Source organism: Rattus norvegicus, chromosome 16 (assembly GCF_021556685.1).
Source record: "Rattus norvegicus strain SHRSP/BbbUtx chromosome 16, alternate assembly SHRSP_T2T, whole genome shotgun sequence".
NCBI lineage: Eukaryota > Metazoa > Chordata > Mammalia > Rodentia > Muridae > Rattus > Rattus norvegicus.
This window is the reverse complement of record NC_141549.1, coordinates 34,454,000-34,467,982: the sequence shown is the minus strand read 5'-3', so window position 1 is coordinate 34,467,982 and position 13,983 is coordinate 34,454,000. Positions and strand designations below refer to the sequence as shown.

Sequence of the window (13,983 nt, the reverse complement as noted above, 5' to 3'; positions counted from 1 at the left end):
TGGATGATAAGGAGAAAAGTACTAAACTAATTTTTACAAAAGGTGTCTGGGCAAACACAGGAACAGAGAGCATCAGGAGAATTATGATTTTGTTAAATAAAGAGTATTTATTAGTCAATTATAACAGCCATTGAATGCTTCTGATCTATTTATTTTCTATCTATCTATCTATCTATCTATCTATCTATCTATCTATCTATCATCTATCTATCTATCATCTATCTATCTATCTATCTATCTATCATCATCTATCTATCATCTATCTATCTATCTATCTATCTATCTATCTATCTATCTATCTATGATCTATCTATCATCCATACATCTCTTTTTATTCATATATCTATTTATCATCTGCACATTTATCTTTTTATTCATCTATCATCTATCTGTCTTCTTATCATTTTTGTCATTTATCTATCTGTTATTGCATATGTTTGTTTATAAACCAAAAGGAAGTTCAAAAGGCTTCTGTAATAATACCAATCACATAACCTTTGTCTTTCACTCTTTTCAATTTCATTTTTTGACTCTGTGTATGTGATCTCTCAAATTGCTATCTTTAGATTCCTTATCTCTTAGTAGACAATGATGAAAGGATTAAACATTTGAAAATAAGTGCCACAGAAATTATCTATCTACTATTTATCTCCTTATCTTCTATTAATAATCTGTCATCTTCATCATCATCATGTATCTACCTTCTATCTTTTTCTGTTTAGTCACCCAGTTGCCTACTTATTTAATCTACTGACCTATTTATTTATTTGTTTGCTTGTTTGTTTATTTTCTACTATGTTCCAAAAGACTCAGTGTGGGAAATAGCTTTATGCACAGGATTGGGATTAGAATATAAAGTATAAATAAAGTAAATATAAAATGTTTTTAAATGTGAAAATTTGAAAAACAATTATTGTCTTCCTGTCTGAAAATTTCACATTTAAATTTATGGCAATTTTTGTATTTACAGAAAGTTCCCAGGAGACGATGCCAAATTTAGGTTTCATTCCAATATCATGTAATTTAGTTGATGAGTTTACTAGAGACATTTTGAAAGACTTGCCTTTCCTAAAGAGGTAAGGCCTAAATATATTTTAATAAATACCTGTTTGGAATGGATAAGTTACTTATTAAAGTTCTTTGAGAAAATCTATCCTGAATAAACTTCAGAAACATGACACATCTAAAATGGTAGATTATATGTGTAACATATTGTCTGTTGACTCTCTTTATGATATCTGTATGATTTTATTTGGATAATGAAGCACCTTACCATTATGATAAATTATTGAAACAAGGGATGGTTGAGATTGTTGGAGACATGAAGAGGTCCTGGTTCCTGAAACTTCTAATAGAACTCTCTTTGGGTTCTATCACACATGTTGTATTCCAGGAAGAGGAAAAGGAATTATGGTTTTCAAAGTTTTACAAGGTGTTGGATTTGGAGGCATGGGTTTGAAGTACATTTTTCTTTTTGTCTTATAGTGATGACCCCATTGTTACGTCACTGGTTAAGCATAAGGAATTTGATGAGCTTGTGCACTGGCATTCCCACAGACCCCTGAGTGATGATTATGACAGGACAAAGGCCACTTTTGATGGTGAGCTTGCTGATTCAGTTGAAAGAATTTAAATCTACTTCACTCTGATATTTCTTTCAAAAGGAAGTGCATTATAAACATAAATGAAAAGTTTTGAGGAAGAACAGTCAATGAGATATTCAGATGTATAACAGGGAGAATGTTAATAGAGAATTATCACTTTGTTTCCTGATGGTTGGTTGTTTATACAGAGCTTGTAGGTATGATAGGGAGAGGAATACATATGTGAACTTTGTCTCATGAGCTTGTCACTGTGTTAAGGAAAGATGGTTTATTGTTTAAGGAATCTGAATGTTCTTTGAAATCTAATATATGGAGATTAAGCTTACAGCTCTATGACTGATTTATTGCCCAGGATAAGGGCTTTATATTTTCCTACACAGTAATTCAAGGAACCAGAATATCTTAGATGGTGTTCTTCTTGGTTCTGCCTTCTTTAGCTTATTCTCAGGGTACACACTGGGAATACTTACAGTATGTATTAAAAAACAAAAATATAAACAAAAATCAACCACCTAGAGTTTGCGCATAGAGCCCTACTCATCACTGCTGAACTATTGGATATTGAGATTCTGGAGAAAAGACAGTCATTATCTTCAGTTGTATACCATTGTTAGTTGTTCAAACCCACAGACAAACCAATAGTCATGATTAAAATGAATGGGTCATGAATCAAAACAAAAAGATATAAGTTTGGAAAAGAGACTTTTAGGAAGATGGGAGAGATAACAGAGTAAAAAGAATATAAAAGAGAATAGGGTAAATGTGGTAGTTTGAATATGCTTGGCCCAGGGTGTGGCACTATTAAGGAGTGTGTCCTTATTGGAGTGTGGTTTTGTTGGAGGAAGTTTGTCACTTTGGGGCTGAGGTTTGAGATACTTCCCTAGCTGCTGGGAAGCCAGCCTTCTGAATGTCTTCAGAACAAGATGTAGAACTCTCAACTCCTCCAGTGCCATGCCTGCTTGGATGCTGCCATGCCCCTGCCTTGAGGATAATGCACTGAACCTCTGAACCTGTAACATTTAATTGGTCAGGGTGTCTGTCTACAGCAATGGAAACCCTAACTAAGAAGTTTATACCAGGAGTCAGGTATGGCTGTGATAAGCCTGACCATGTTTTTGTTTGAAGGAATGTGGATTTGGGGACTTTAGATTTGGAAAGCCATGGAATGCTTTAAGTGAGACTTAATGGTCATCCTAGTAGGACTATGGAAGACATTGGTGCTGAGGGTGATTTGAACTCTGGAGATCATCCTTATGATATTTTGGTGAAAAATGTTGCTGCTTCTGCCCCTGTCTGAAGAGTCTGTCTGAGACTAAGGTGAAGAGTCTCAGATTAATTGCATGGACAAAGGATGTCTCACAAATGCCCAGAATAGACTTTGTTTTCTGGTTTACTCTCATGAAAAACATTTTGATCAAGTACAGCAAGCTTAAAACGAGAAAGTACAAAATGTATTGTTCAAGTAATAAAGGGGCACCAGGAAGTAAAATTGAACTGAATCCCATGTTCAAGGAGATAAACAGATTAAGGGAGTGGTGATCTCGGGGCAGGATCCCACCCAGCTGAGCTTATTGTTCGTGTTTTCAGTTGAACAAGGAATAGTTATATCATGTCAGGTGTTATCACCTGGTTATTGTTTTCATTTGGAATGAACTACAATCCAGAAATGGAAGGCACACTTGTAATCCAGATCTTAAGGCTGGAAGACACAGTCTTTTGATCTGGATCTTGAGGAATAGTGGCCATGAAATACCAGGACCAGCCTCAACATTGATAGGGCTTCTGAGAGAAGGGGTATCTGGAACAGAGAAAAGAATGACCGGAAGTCAAATTGGGGATCTAAGGTGGCAGCCTAGGTTCTGATGAGATGACTACCATCTCCCCCCACCCCTGTGTGTGTGTGTGTGTGTGTGTGTGTGTGTGTGTGTGTGTGTGTGTGTGTGTGCATTCTGCTCTCTTCTAGATAGGTTTGTTTTTTGTTTTGTTTTTCTCTTTTTTGCTATTATAAAAACTTTCTGGTTAAGACATCTGTCTCTGCTAGAAGAATTCTAAAAGCTATCTGGATAGTTCATGGGTTTTCTTACCAAAGTCAAAAACCCTGCTATAAAAAAATTATTGGATCTTCTGACCAAGTCAGAAATCTTGTTAAGAAAAAAATTCTTAAAGAGCTGTTTTGCTCTCCAGAGGTTCTCCAGACAGTTCAGCTCTTGCTAGAGAAAATTCTAAAGAACTGCTATTCTGCTATTGCCTTTCTGCTAGCTCATCTCATGCAGACCAAAAGCCCAATTTTTTATTTACATATCAGTTCAGTTATTTATTTCAGGTTCCTTTTTAATGATTTTATGAATCAGCATCCTGTGACCCCAACCCTTTGATTCTTAGGAAATAGAAAGCACACATTTTCTTTTAAAATTGCAAAAGAATTCAGAGATCTTCCTGTCTCTGTTAAGAACAGAGGATAAACTAGCTGGGTGGGACTCTGTCCTGAAATTACCATTTCTACCACACATGGGCCTAACCTTGCTGTGTCCCAGGTTGACCTTGAACTCAGGAATCTGTCTGCTTTGTGTCTTCCTGACTTTGTATCTTTCTGACAAGTTGGCTCATTAATACAGCTGTTTTTGTTCCTTTAGATTCATGAAGCCCCCCATATAATTCATAATGCATCCTTACAGTTTTGCATAGTTGAGAAAGTATATATTTTCAAGCTCATGTGTGTATCCAGAGCTCTTTCCTATAGCCTTAAGGGCTATCCTGAAGATCCTAGTGTAGCATTTTGCTGAGACACTAGCTATACCTTTGACTCGTGGATTCACACACTGTCTGATTATCTTGGAGTCATTAATGTTAACAGCGAGGACATTCCTTGGAGGAATGTGAAAATATGTACATTATATACATTATACTAGGGGCAGGATCTGGTCACTCTGTCCCCCACCAGGGCTTTGCAAGGCTCAGTAATGAAAAGCTTAGGTCTAGCCATGCTAGTACACACCTTTAATCCCCAGAGACAATGGCAAACAGATTTCTGAGTTCAAGGCCTGCCTGGGACAGAGCAAGTTCTAGATGAAAAAAAATTTAATCCAGACATAGTGAATCTTACTTTTATTCTCAGCCTTCAGGAGACAGAACCATGCAGATCTCTGAGCTCAAGTTCAATTTACAGAGTAAGTTCCAGGTTAGCCAAGCTTAGGCAGTAAAGGAGTTGGAAAACAGAAAGCTGGTAATAATGCAATAAAAGAAGGGGGCCAAGTTCCAGCTCCAACAAGCAGCAGAACTAGGCAGCTTTGGCCATGTGGCTTTGGCTTTAGAGTCAAGAATAGAAGGTATAACTGGGACAATTGATGGTGGTCAGCTGGAGCGAAGAAGTCAGTGGTGATTAAGAAGAGTCCAGCATCACTGAAGTGCAGTCCTCTGGGAAGTGTTTTCTGAGAGCATGAAGAAGCTCTGTTCCAGAGATTGGGAAGGTTATATGGGTGCTGCAGCTGGACTTGGTAATGTGCAAGAATCACCCAGATGGCACTGGTTTTGAAGGCATGTAGGGGTCATGGAGAGCAGCTGAGACTTGTCACTATTAGAGGCCAGAAGAGGCCATTGGTGAAGGTGAAGCCTCAGTTGCAGTTGATGGCCCAGGACTGAAGGAGTCATACAAAGAAGTTGAGGCATGGCACTGTAAAGGGAGTCTATGTGAGGCTATTGGTGAAGCCTAGTTGCAGTTGACGACCCCAGAGTTTTGGAGATGTCAGTACCATGGATGATCACCAAGAAGAGCAGCGGCAGTGGAGTGGATCAACCTGAGCTTAGAGTGCTACAGAGGGCAGAGCTGGAGAAGTGATGTGAGCCTCTTGGAGAAGCCTTGAAGATTGTGTGTGGATCCCAGACATTGGAACAAGAACATGTAAAGGCGGAGAACATGAAGATGCACAGTTTAGAATTTGCCCAGCTGTTTTTAGGTCTTGCTTTGGTCCAATATTTCCTTACTATGATGTTTTGGAATTATCATGTATATCCTGTGAAGTTGGAGGTATGTGATCTGCTTTTGGATTTTTGACTTTATATGGGATTGCAGTTAAGTGATTAAATCTCAGAAGAATTTTTGAACTTTGAACTTTTTTTTTTTTGTTCTTTTTTTTCGGAGCTGGGGACCGAACCCAGGGCCTTGCGCTTCCTAGGCAAGCGCTCTACCACTGAGCTAAATCCCCAACTTCGAACTTTGAACTTTTAACGTTGTTGAAACTCTTATAGACTATGGAACATTTGAAGTTGGACTAAATGTACTTGCTAGGTATGGCCCCCACAGACTCATGTATTTAAACAAGCCTATGGGTGCCAGGGAGTGGAATGTGTCGGTTTGAATATGACTCAGGAAACAGCACTATTAGGAGGTAAAGCCTTGGAGGAAGTGTGTTAGTTTTGGGGTGGGCTTTGAGACTTTTTTCCTTGCTGCCTGGAGCCAGTCTTCTTCTGAATGCAGTCAGAGAAGGACATAGAACTCTAAGCTCCTTCTGTAGTGCCACGCCTGCCTGGATGCTGCCATGCTTCCTGCCTTGATGATAATGGGCTGAACCTCTGAATCTGTAAGGCAGCCACAACTAAATGTCTTTTATAAGACACTTGATGATGGTGTCTCTTCACAGCAATGGAAACCCTAACTAGGACAGTAAGTAATTAGAGTACAGAATATACGAATCACACAATATATGAATTGTCAGAAAGCACATTTGATCAATAAAATTAAAAAAAAAATCTTGGTATTTCTTTTGGAAGTAGGCAATGAAAACTTGTCTTGGAAGTGTTAGAGTTGCTGGGAGTTGTTGGCCAGTGGTAGAGCCCTTAACCTGCGTGCCTGGAATACTAGGTTTAATTCTATAGACAAAAAAAAAGTTTAAAAAGTGTCGCTTTTGTAGATATGTTAAAAGTTATATGGATGAGATTGCCTAATTTAAGATACCTTCTCTGACAAAACTGATTATGTAACATTACTGTTCTATAATAGAATGAATACTGCCTGGGTACAGAATGATGTGAAGATTTAGAGAGATGCTACTAATAAATCATAGAAATTTTATTTACATTTTTTCTTTTTTTCAGACAAAAAAGACCCCTATTATCTTTCACGTTTGCAGAAGTATCATCGTTTTCAACGATTATATGGGAGCTCATTAGAATCAGTCACTTCAAAGATGATCACAACTGAAGGTCCTAAGCCAAAGAAGGATTGTATTAAGTCTAAGAGAACAAAGGCACATGTATGTTTCTGTCAATTTTATTATTATAAAAATCTCTCCATAGATGTCTTCCTTTCTTAGTTGTATGGCTGTACTGGTTTGAATGCGATGTCTCCTACAGCCTCAGCGTTTGAATGTGTGGCCTCAGTTGGCAGCCCAGTTGGACAGGCTCAGGAGGCAGTCCTTGCTGGAGACAGCATGTTACTGGAGGCCAGCTTTGAGCGTTTATAGAGTTGCTCTTTGAGTTGGCTCTCTGCTTGCAGTTTAAGATGTAAACTTTCGGCTTCTAGCTCCAGATGTCCTGCTTCTGCACAGCCATAATGGATCCTTATTCCTCTGGAATCATAAGCAAAAATAGCAACTTTCATCAACAAGTTATCTTGGTCATGGTGTTTTATTGCAATACCGAAAAGTAACAAACACAAAAATATTATCATACCTGCATAGAAAGTCTAATGTATAGAAATTATTATGTATAATCCTCTCTATGTAATGATATATCTGTATTTAGAGAAGCAAATAGAGTGTTAGGTGACTAAAGGTTTGGTTTAAAATTTTGCAATAACATTAAGATATAGTTTATTAGCTAATAAGAGTCAGAAGGTTTTTACAAATGTAGCAAAAATAACACGAAACACATAGGTTTCTTTGCTTGAATTACATAAAATTTCTGCATCTTTTCCAAAGTATTTAAATAATTACTGCACTGACCCTGTTTTTCAGGTGCAAAGTTAAGGTCGTTTATTTCCTTTTCCCATACAGTTTGCATCCTTTTTCCACTTACCTTACTATTATCATTTTCTGCCATTTTTGTATCCAAAGGCCCTAATTGAGGATAAAATACAGGGGATAAAACCTCAATTTATTTCTACACTAATGTACTAAGATAATGTTTGAAAATTATATGTTAGTATTTATGACCATATTCCTGTGCAAGATTATTTTTTAAAACCGGATTTAACTAATTTGATGACTTTAGATGAAAATCACTCTTTATAAATTAAACTCCTTAGCCTTTAGTGGGCGCCAAAGCTCAGAAGGTGTTTATTTCATGGGAAGGGTTTTAGTACTGGTCGTTTTGATACACTGTGGAGAACCCAGTGGGGGAGGAATTGTGATAGGTCAACCTTACCAGAGGCAGTTAGTGTGGTAAAGTCATCAGAAGCGAAGCCTGAGAAGAGCGCCCCCCCCCCCCCCGCAAAGAACACAAAAGGGTTTTTTTAAACTTTTCATTTCTGGGGGCTTGTGTTTTGGAGAAAAGCAACAACAAGTGCTATTTCTTTGCCAGGTATGCAACTAATTAACAGGCATGGAAGTTCAAGTTCCACAGCTCTTAAGGGCAGCCCATTTAGGGGACTAACAACAGCTCTCTCATATAATAGTTAGAATAAACAGACAGCATTGCACTGTTTGTACTCACCTCATGTTAACGCCAGGGGGAGTCTTTGCTCCTTGAACTGCTTCACAGATCCACTGAGGAATGGTGACTGGCTCATCCTTCCTTCCCATTCCCCTCCCCCATCCTCCCACCCTGGCTCCTCAAAAGCAAGTCTAATAAGTTCCTGCTTACCATCATTGCCTCTTTCTCATGGTTGGAACCTTTTCAGTTTCATACCCAAATCAACGAATTCTTTCCCTGTTCATATAGGAACAGGAGGAGGAGGAGAAGGAGGAGGGAAGGAAGAGTATTTTTTCCCTTCTGTTCCTTCTCCTCTTCTTCCTCCTCTTTCTTCTCTGTCTGGTTGTCTTCTCTGTTATAAAGTAACAAGCTGGCAAATTCTCTCACCACACAGCATAAGCAGACTGAAAAGAAGTATAAGTTTCACCATTCCCAATTTTAAAAATTAAATGAGCCATCCAAGATATTCCACACCATTAACTTTTTGTAGATGTCCTCTATGACCAACAGGGTAATAAGTCTTCACATCTGAGACAAAGGGAGCTCTGTGCTTAACAAAAGTCTAAGGCTTTCCATTGTCTTAAGTAGAAAAACTGAGGCAAATGGACTTACACTTGTAAACACTTCCTTGCAAGTTTAAGTGATGGGAAACCTAAAATATTATTGATTGGAATTAGTTTGAGAAATCAGCAGCTAAATATGACCTTATTATAGATGCATGTTTAAGTCTTATTGCCATGACTAACCTGAATAATGGACTTTTTTGTCAGAATTCTTTTGCTAACATAATTCTCTAATTTGTCTTTTAAAAATTACTTTTTATTTATTGTTTCGGTGTGTGCATATTATGAATGTGGGGGTGCCATGGTATGTATATGAAGGTAAATGAGAGGGGATGCTATCCTGTATATGTGAAAATCAGTGAAGAGAATGTCATGATATGTATGTGGGCATCAATGGGGAGATGCCATGGTGTGTATATGGAGGGCAATGGGGAGATGCTGTGCTGTGTATGTGGAGGGCAATGGGGGGAGATGCCATGGTGTGTATGTACCAGTATATGTATATGGAGGTCAGAAGAAAGATTTGTGGAGTCCTCTCCTTGCACATTTACATAGATTCTTGGAATTGGACATGAGCATCAGGCTTGTAAGACAATCACGTTTACTTGCTGAACCATGTCACCGGCCCTCTAATGTGTCTATGTAAAGTGAAATAAAACAGGTCTACAAAGCCATAATAAAAGTGGGTACATATTGTCTTTAAATCAGTTGAAAATGTTTATTTAAGTAAGTCAAATTATATGTGTATATGTATTATATACATATACATTATATACATGCACATATCCATATACATACATATGTTTGCATATAATCTTTATGCACTCCTTGCTTTCAGCCCTCTTCTCTTATTTACTCATTAAACATTAAGGACTAAATGCATTTGGCTTAGGCAATCCAGGTAACTTTGGTGCAATTTTATCTCAAGGATCTCTTGGATAAGTTGGTGTGTGTCTGCCTAACTTAGTTTCCACTTGGTTGCTATGATAAAATACTTTGATAAAAACAACTTAATGGAGAAAGACAATATTCTTCCTGCCAGCTCAAGGATACAGGGTTCATCATGAGGTGGCATGTATCAAGGCAGTAGTCTAAAAAGGAAGAATTATGCATGTATGTACAGATGTAGTAAACCTTGAGAAGTTTGATAGATCCTTGGCAGAGGAATGAAATATAGGGTCAGAAAGAGATCACAATAGAAATATCACAATCATGTAGGGAATAGAAAGGTGACTTGGTAGAAAAGGCAGCAGGAAGTCCCAGAAAAATCCTAGAGAGAAAAGCAGGTATCATTGCATAGAGATATGAAGGACTCGTTGCAAAATGTCTTTGATTTTATTACATTTACTCTTTTATTTTTAAAACTACCTAGATATTTAAGAAATAATCCATAGCAAGTCTTTATATTCACTGAGTTAAAATATTATGGTTTCAATCAACAGTGTCTTAATTAAAAAAGCATCTATTATGATTATTCAACTATAGGATGTTGGTCAAAATCATCAGTACATACTTAAAATATCATTTAATTCAAGAAATGTGCATTCAACATAGTTCTTTCCCATTATGAGATGTGTTTTTTTCCATTTGGACAGAAGACCAAGGCTGAAATAATTGTAAGAGAGAATAAAAAGAGATTAATTGCTGAGGAAGAACAAAAAGAAGGGCAAAAATGGAGTGCCCTGTCATTTTCTATCGAGGAGGAGATGAGAAGGAATTTAAACTCTGGAATAAAGAAGCTGGAAGAGTTCTTGAAATCATGTAAAAGTAGCTCAGTGAAAACTCAGGCTGAGAGAGTTGGGTTACAGGCTTGCTTGAAAGCCTGGAAGGAACATTGCCGAGCTGAAGGTATGAGGTGTATAACCCTTGGCTTCCCTTGAAGTAGAGAGGTCATAGAGATGCAGGGATGGTGTTTTGTCACTCGTTAATGAGAAATCTGTATAGGAGGACTGTTGTTGTAAAAATATAAAAATAAAAAGTAACGGTGTTGCTTTGCCCCACTAGGTCCGCACTGCAGTGCCCCAAGATATCTACTAGATATCTTGGCAGAAACACATCCCAGCCACGCACTTTCCTACACTCAAACCTTCACATAAAAGAACACACAACACAATAATCTTTGACCCAATTGATAAGATATAATTGCCCACTTAAACATACAAAGCCTGGTACCATCCATCCCTTGAGAACATTAATAACAACCTGTAAATACACAGAGTAGAATCTTAACATCACCTGCCATCTTGTCCTGCCACAGCTTCTCTGCCTCTCTCCCTCCTGTCCTGTCTCTTCCTCTCTCTCTTAGTCTCCTCCTCCTCCTTCAAACTTCTCTTCCTCCCATCCTTCCTTCTCCTCCAATGACAGGCTTCCTTCTATCCTGTACCTGCCCCTCACAAAGTCAGTGGTGGTTCTGGTGAAGTCATCTGACTTCTGAGTACATGACTAGGTAGCTGTCCTTGGGGCAGTGGAATTAGCGTCAAAATACAGATAACTTCAGGGCAAACCACAACATAAGACTTACAAAGGATTACAGCCTCTGTAATCAATGAGCACTGAAATCTCAGTGAGTTGGCCAACAGTGAAGACATAGAACATCGCTAAGCACAGTTAACAATAGGTTTAAACTCACTGCTGACTGAGTAGAGAGCACAGTTAACAAACCCAATAACAGTCAGGCACAGAGGGAAGAACCCATCACTCCATTTTGAGTTCTGATATATAAACATTTTCTTCCTGGATAAGTTGGTGTGTGTTTGCCTAACTTAGTTTCCACTTGGTTGCTATGATAAAATACTTTGAGAAAAACAACTTAATGGAGAAAGATGATATTCTGTCTGTCAGCTCAAGGATATAGGGTTCATCATGAGGTGGCATGTATCAAAGTAGCAGGAGCTGAATTACTGGTCACATCATATCCACAATAGGAAGGCAGAGAGGTATGGATAAATGCGTGCTTACCTCAGTTCCATTTCTATATAGGCCAAGATTCCTGCAGAGGGCACAGTTCTACTCACAGTTAAGATGGGGTTTCCTGTGTCAATTAGGCTAATAGAGGTAATCTCTTAGAAGCATTTTCAGAGGCCCTCTAGATCTTATAAGATTTACCGTCAACACCGAGCTTGCAGACTTCAATACTGATTACCCCTACTATACAGACTTCTTCCAAGGTCAATGAGGGTGCCATGTATGGTCCTTTACAATTTCTATGGACAGAAACAGGAGAAGACACAGAGATAAGAAAATGAGGATAAAGTAGGACTGAGTAGATAAGAGATATGTAAACTGGTTAAAAGTGTGTGCTTTACCTTAGTGTATATTTATCTTTCTCGCCAACCAAGACACTGAACCAGGATTTGCAGTTAGATGCCACCAACAGAGATCGGTGGCTTAAAGAATATAATGCTTTATTTCATTTAGAGATCACCTGTAGGTGCTTTAAATTTAAAACAAAGCTCCTTCTGGAATTTCCAGGTTCTTCTGTCCAGTAACAAGAAATTGGGCAGGACCCATGGTTCTTGGTAGAAGCAGAGGCAGGCTGTTAAGGAGATATCAGAAATTCAACATTCTTATTTCCATGCCCAGAGTTGTGACCTTTTATAAGTCAATTACATAGCTCCCGCTTAGTCTCCATGTGCACACTAAAGTTTTTATTTTTGTGCACATGTGCGTGTGCACGTGTGTGCGATGACCACTGATGTATAAGAAGGCATCAGATTCCCTGAAGCTGGGGTTCCAGGTCATTATGAGAATTCTGACATTATGGCTGAGAATCCCACTTTGTAAGAAAGGCAGCTGTTCTTACCATGGAGCTGTCTCTCCCGCTCCCTAGCCCTCCTTCTGTGTACGTTCCTGGGTACCAAAATCTTTTACTCAGATATCATGAGTCAGAACTTAGTCATAGGCCACTTGAACCACAAGGGGTACCTGTAAACATACTTCCCCCCAGGTATGTAGAATTAGTAATGGCATAGAGACATAAGAAATCTTTGTAAATACATGGTAGATAGAGAAACTAAGAGTAGTAACTGGCACAGATGTCCTTGTCCTTATTTTTCGTACAACCAAGTTTTACTTACCCTCCACATCCAGTTCATGAAATGTATTTCCATAAATGCTTCCTCGGGAGTCTGACTCCTAACACCTGTAGTTTCTAATGCTCCATGTGAGCCAATCACATATCATATATTCTGTAAGTGAACCGGATGATCCCGGAGGGTACGACCTCTATTACATTGGCTTGGTAGAGTCTTGGATAGCAGCTTTCAGTATGGGATTGGTAATACTTGGTAAATAGGCGGGAGTGTACACTAACTAAAAGAAGAGCAGAACCAGGACAGTCGAGGTGAGAATGGAAAGGTTAGCAGAGGGGAGAAACAAACAGTGTATACAACGCTAGAGAAGTGGACAGGTTTTCAGAGTCTGGATATGATAGCTGGAAGAGATGAATTGCACTGAAAGAAGGGATTCAGGGCTTATATCCAGGATTGCTGGTAGATTACAATAGGGCTAAATGAATATTGCCAAGATTATAATATTATATTTAAATTTTTTTTCTTGAGCAGAGGAGACTTGGCACTATAAGACAGAGAAAGGATGTGTAATTCACTATAAAGTTCTATACACATTACATTTTAACCATACTTTAATTTTGAATGGTAAGATTTTTATCTAGTCTTTTCTATTCCAAAATATCTATTAATGGTGAGTAAGAGAGTGAGTGTCCTTAGGTGTTGAAGACTAATAAGCTAGATGCTTGAGCTCCATTAATTAACATTTGTTATTTTGATGGCTTTTATAACAATTTTATTATTTATATTTTGTACCAAGGTAAAACCACAAAAGACTTCAACATAGCTGTCAACATGATGAAGAGGATCCACTCCTTGTTGGAAAAACAATCTGAATTTTTGCAAGAAGCAGATCAAAAACTCATAGCCAGATGTCTTACGTATTTAGGGTTTTATGAGCTAGCAGATTCTTTATGTCCAACCCAGGTAATGTTTTGCGATAGCTTCATTTTTACTGAACTGTTATTTGCTGTATGCAAAGCTTCCAAGGGACAGCCTTGTCTTGGGGGAGGTGTTTTGAGAGCAGGGGTGTCTGGGAGTAGAAAAAACAAAACTCTAAGTCTTAGTCAAATTGTGGGTCCAGGCTGGTGGCATGTGTCCTGCTGGAGATGGCTTCCTAGA

At 38.3% G+C, this 13,983-nt stretch overlaps 2 protein-coding genes across 29 annotated transcripts in view; one reads left to right on the top strand and one right to left on the bottom strand.

Moving 5' to 3' along the window:
• The window catches only part of Erich1 (glutamate-rich 1), a gene marked incomplete at its 5' end in the record, with an annotated part of 52,793,804 nt that overhangs the window by 49,196,381 nt on the left and 3,583,440 nt on the right, over positions 1 to 13,983 (bottom strand).
• Positions 1 to 13,983, top strand: part of Ddx60 (DEXD/H-box helicase 60) — a 120,930-nt gene that overhangs the window by 43,617 nt on the left and 63,330 nt on the right. For 14 of the 29 annotated variants that reach the window (XR_015639265.1, XR_015639259.1, XR_015639266.1 and 11 more), the window contains 5 exons: positions 971 to 1,076; positions 1,486 to 1,601; positions 6,696 to 6,853; positions 10,390 to 10,642; positions 13,622 to 13,788. Coding sequence is in view for 15 of the 29 variants with exons in the window: in XM_087587263.1 (XP_087443389.1) it covers positions 971 to 1,076; positions 1,486 to 1,601; positions 6,696 to 6,853; positions 10,390 to 10,642; positions 13,622 to 13,788 (800 nt within the window). In the remaining 14 variants the exon portion in view is untranslated. The remainder of the gene's footprint in view (positions 1 to 970; positions 1,077 to 1,485; positions 1,602 to 6,695; positions 6,854 to 10,389; positions 10,643 to 13,621; positions 13,789 to 13,983) is intronic. The other 15 variants (XR_015639270.1, XR_015639269.1, XR_015639267.1 and 12 more) reach the window with 3 other exon arrangements.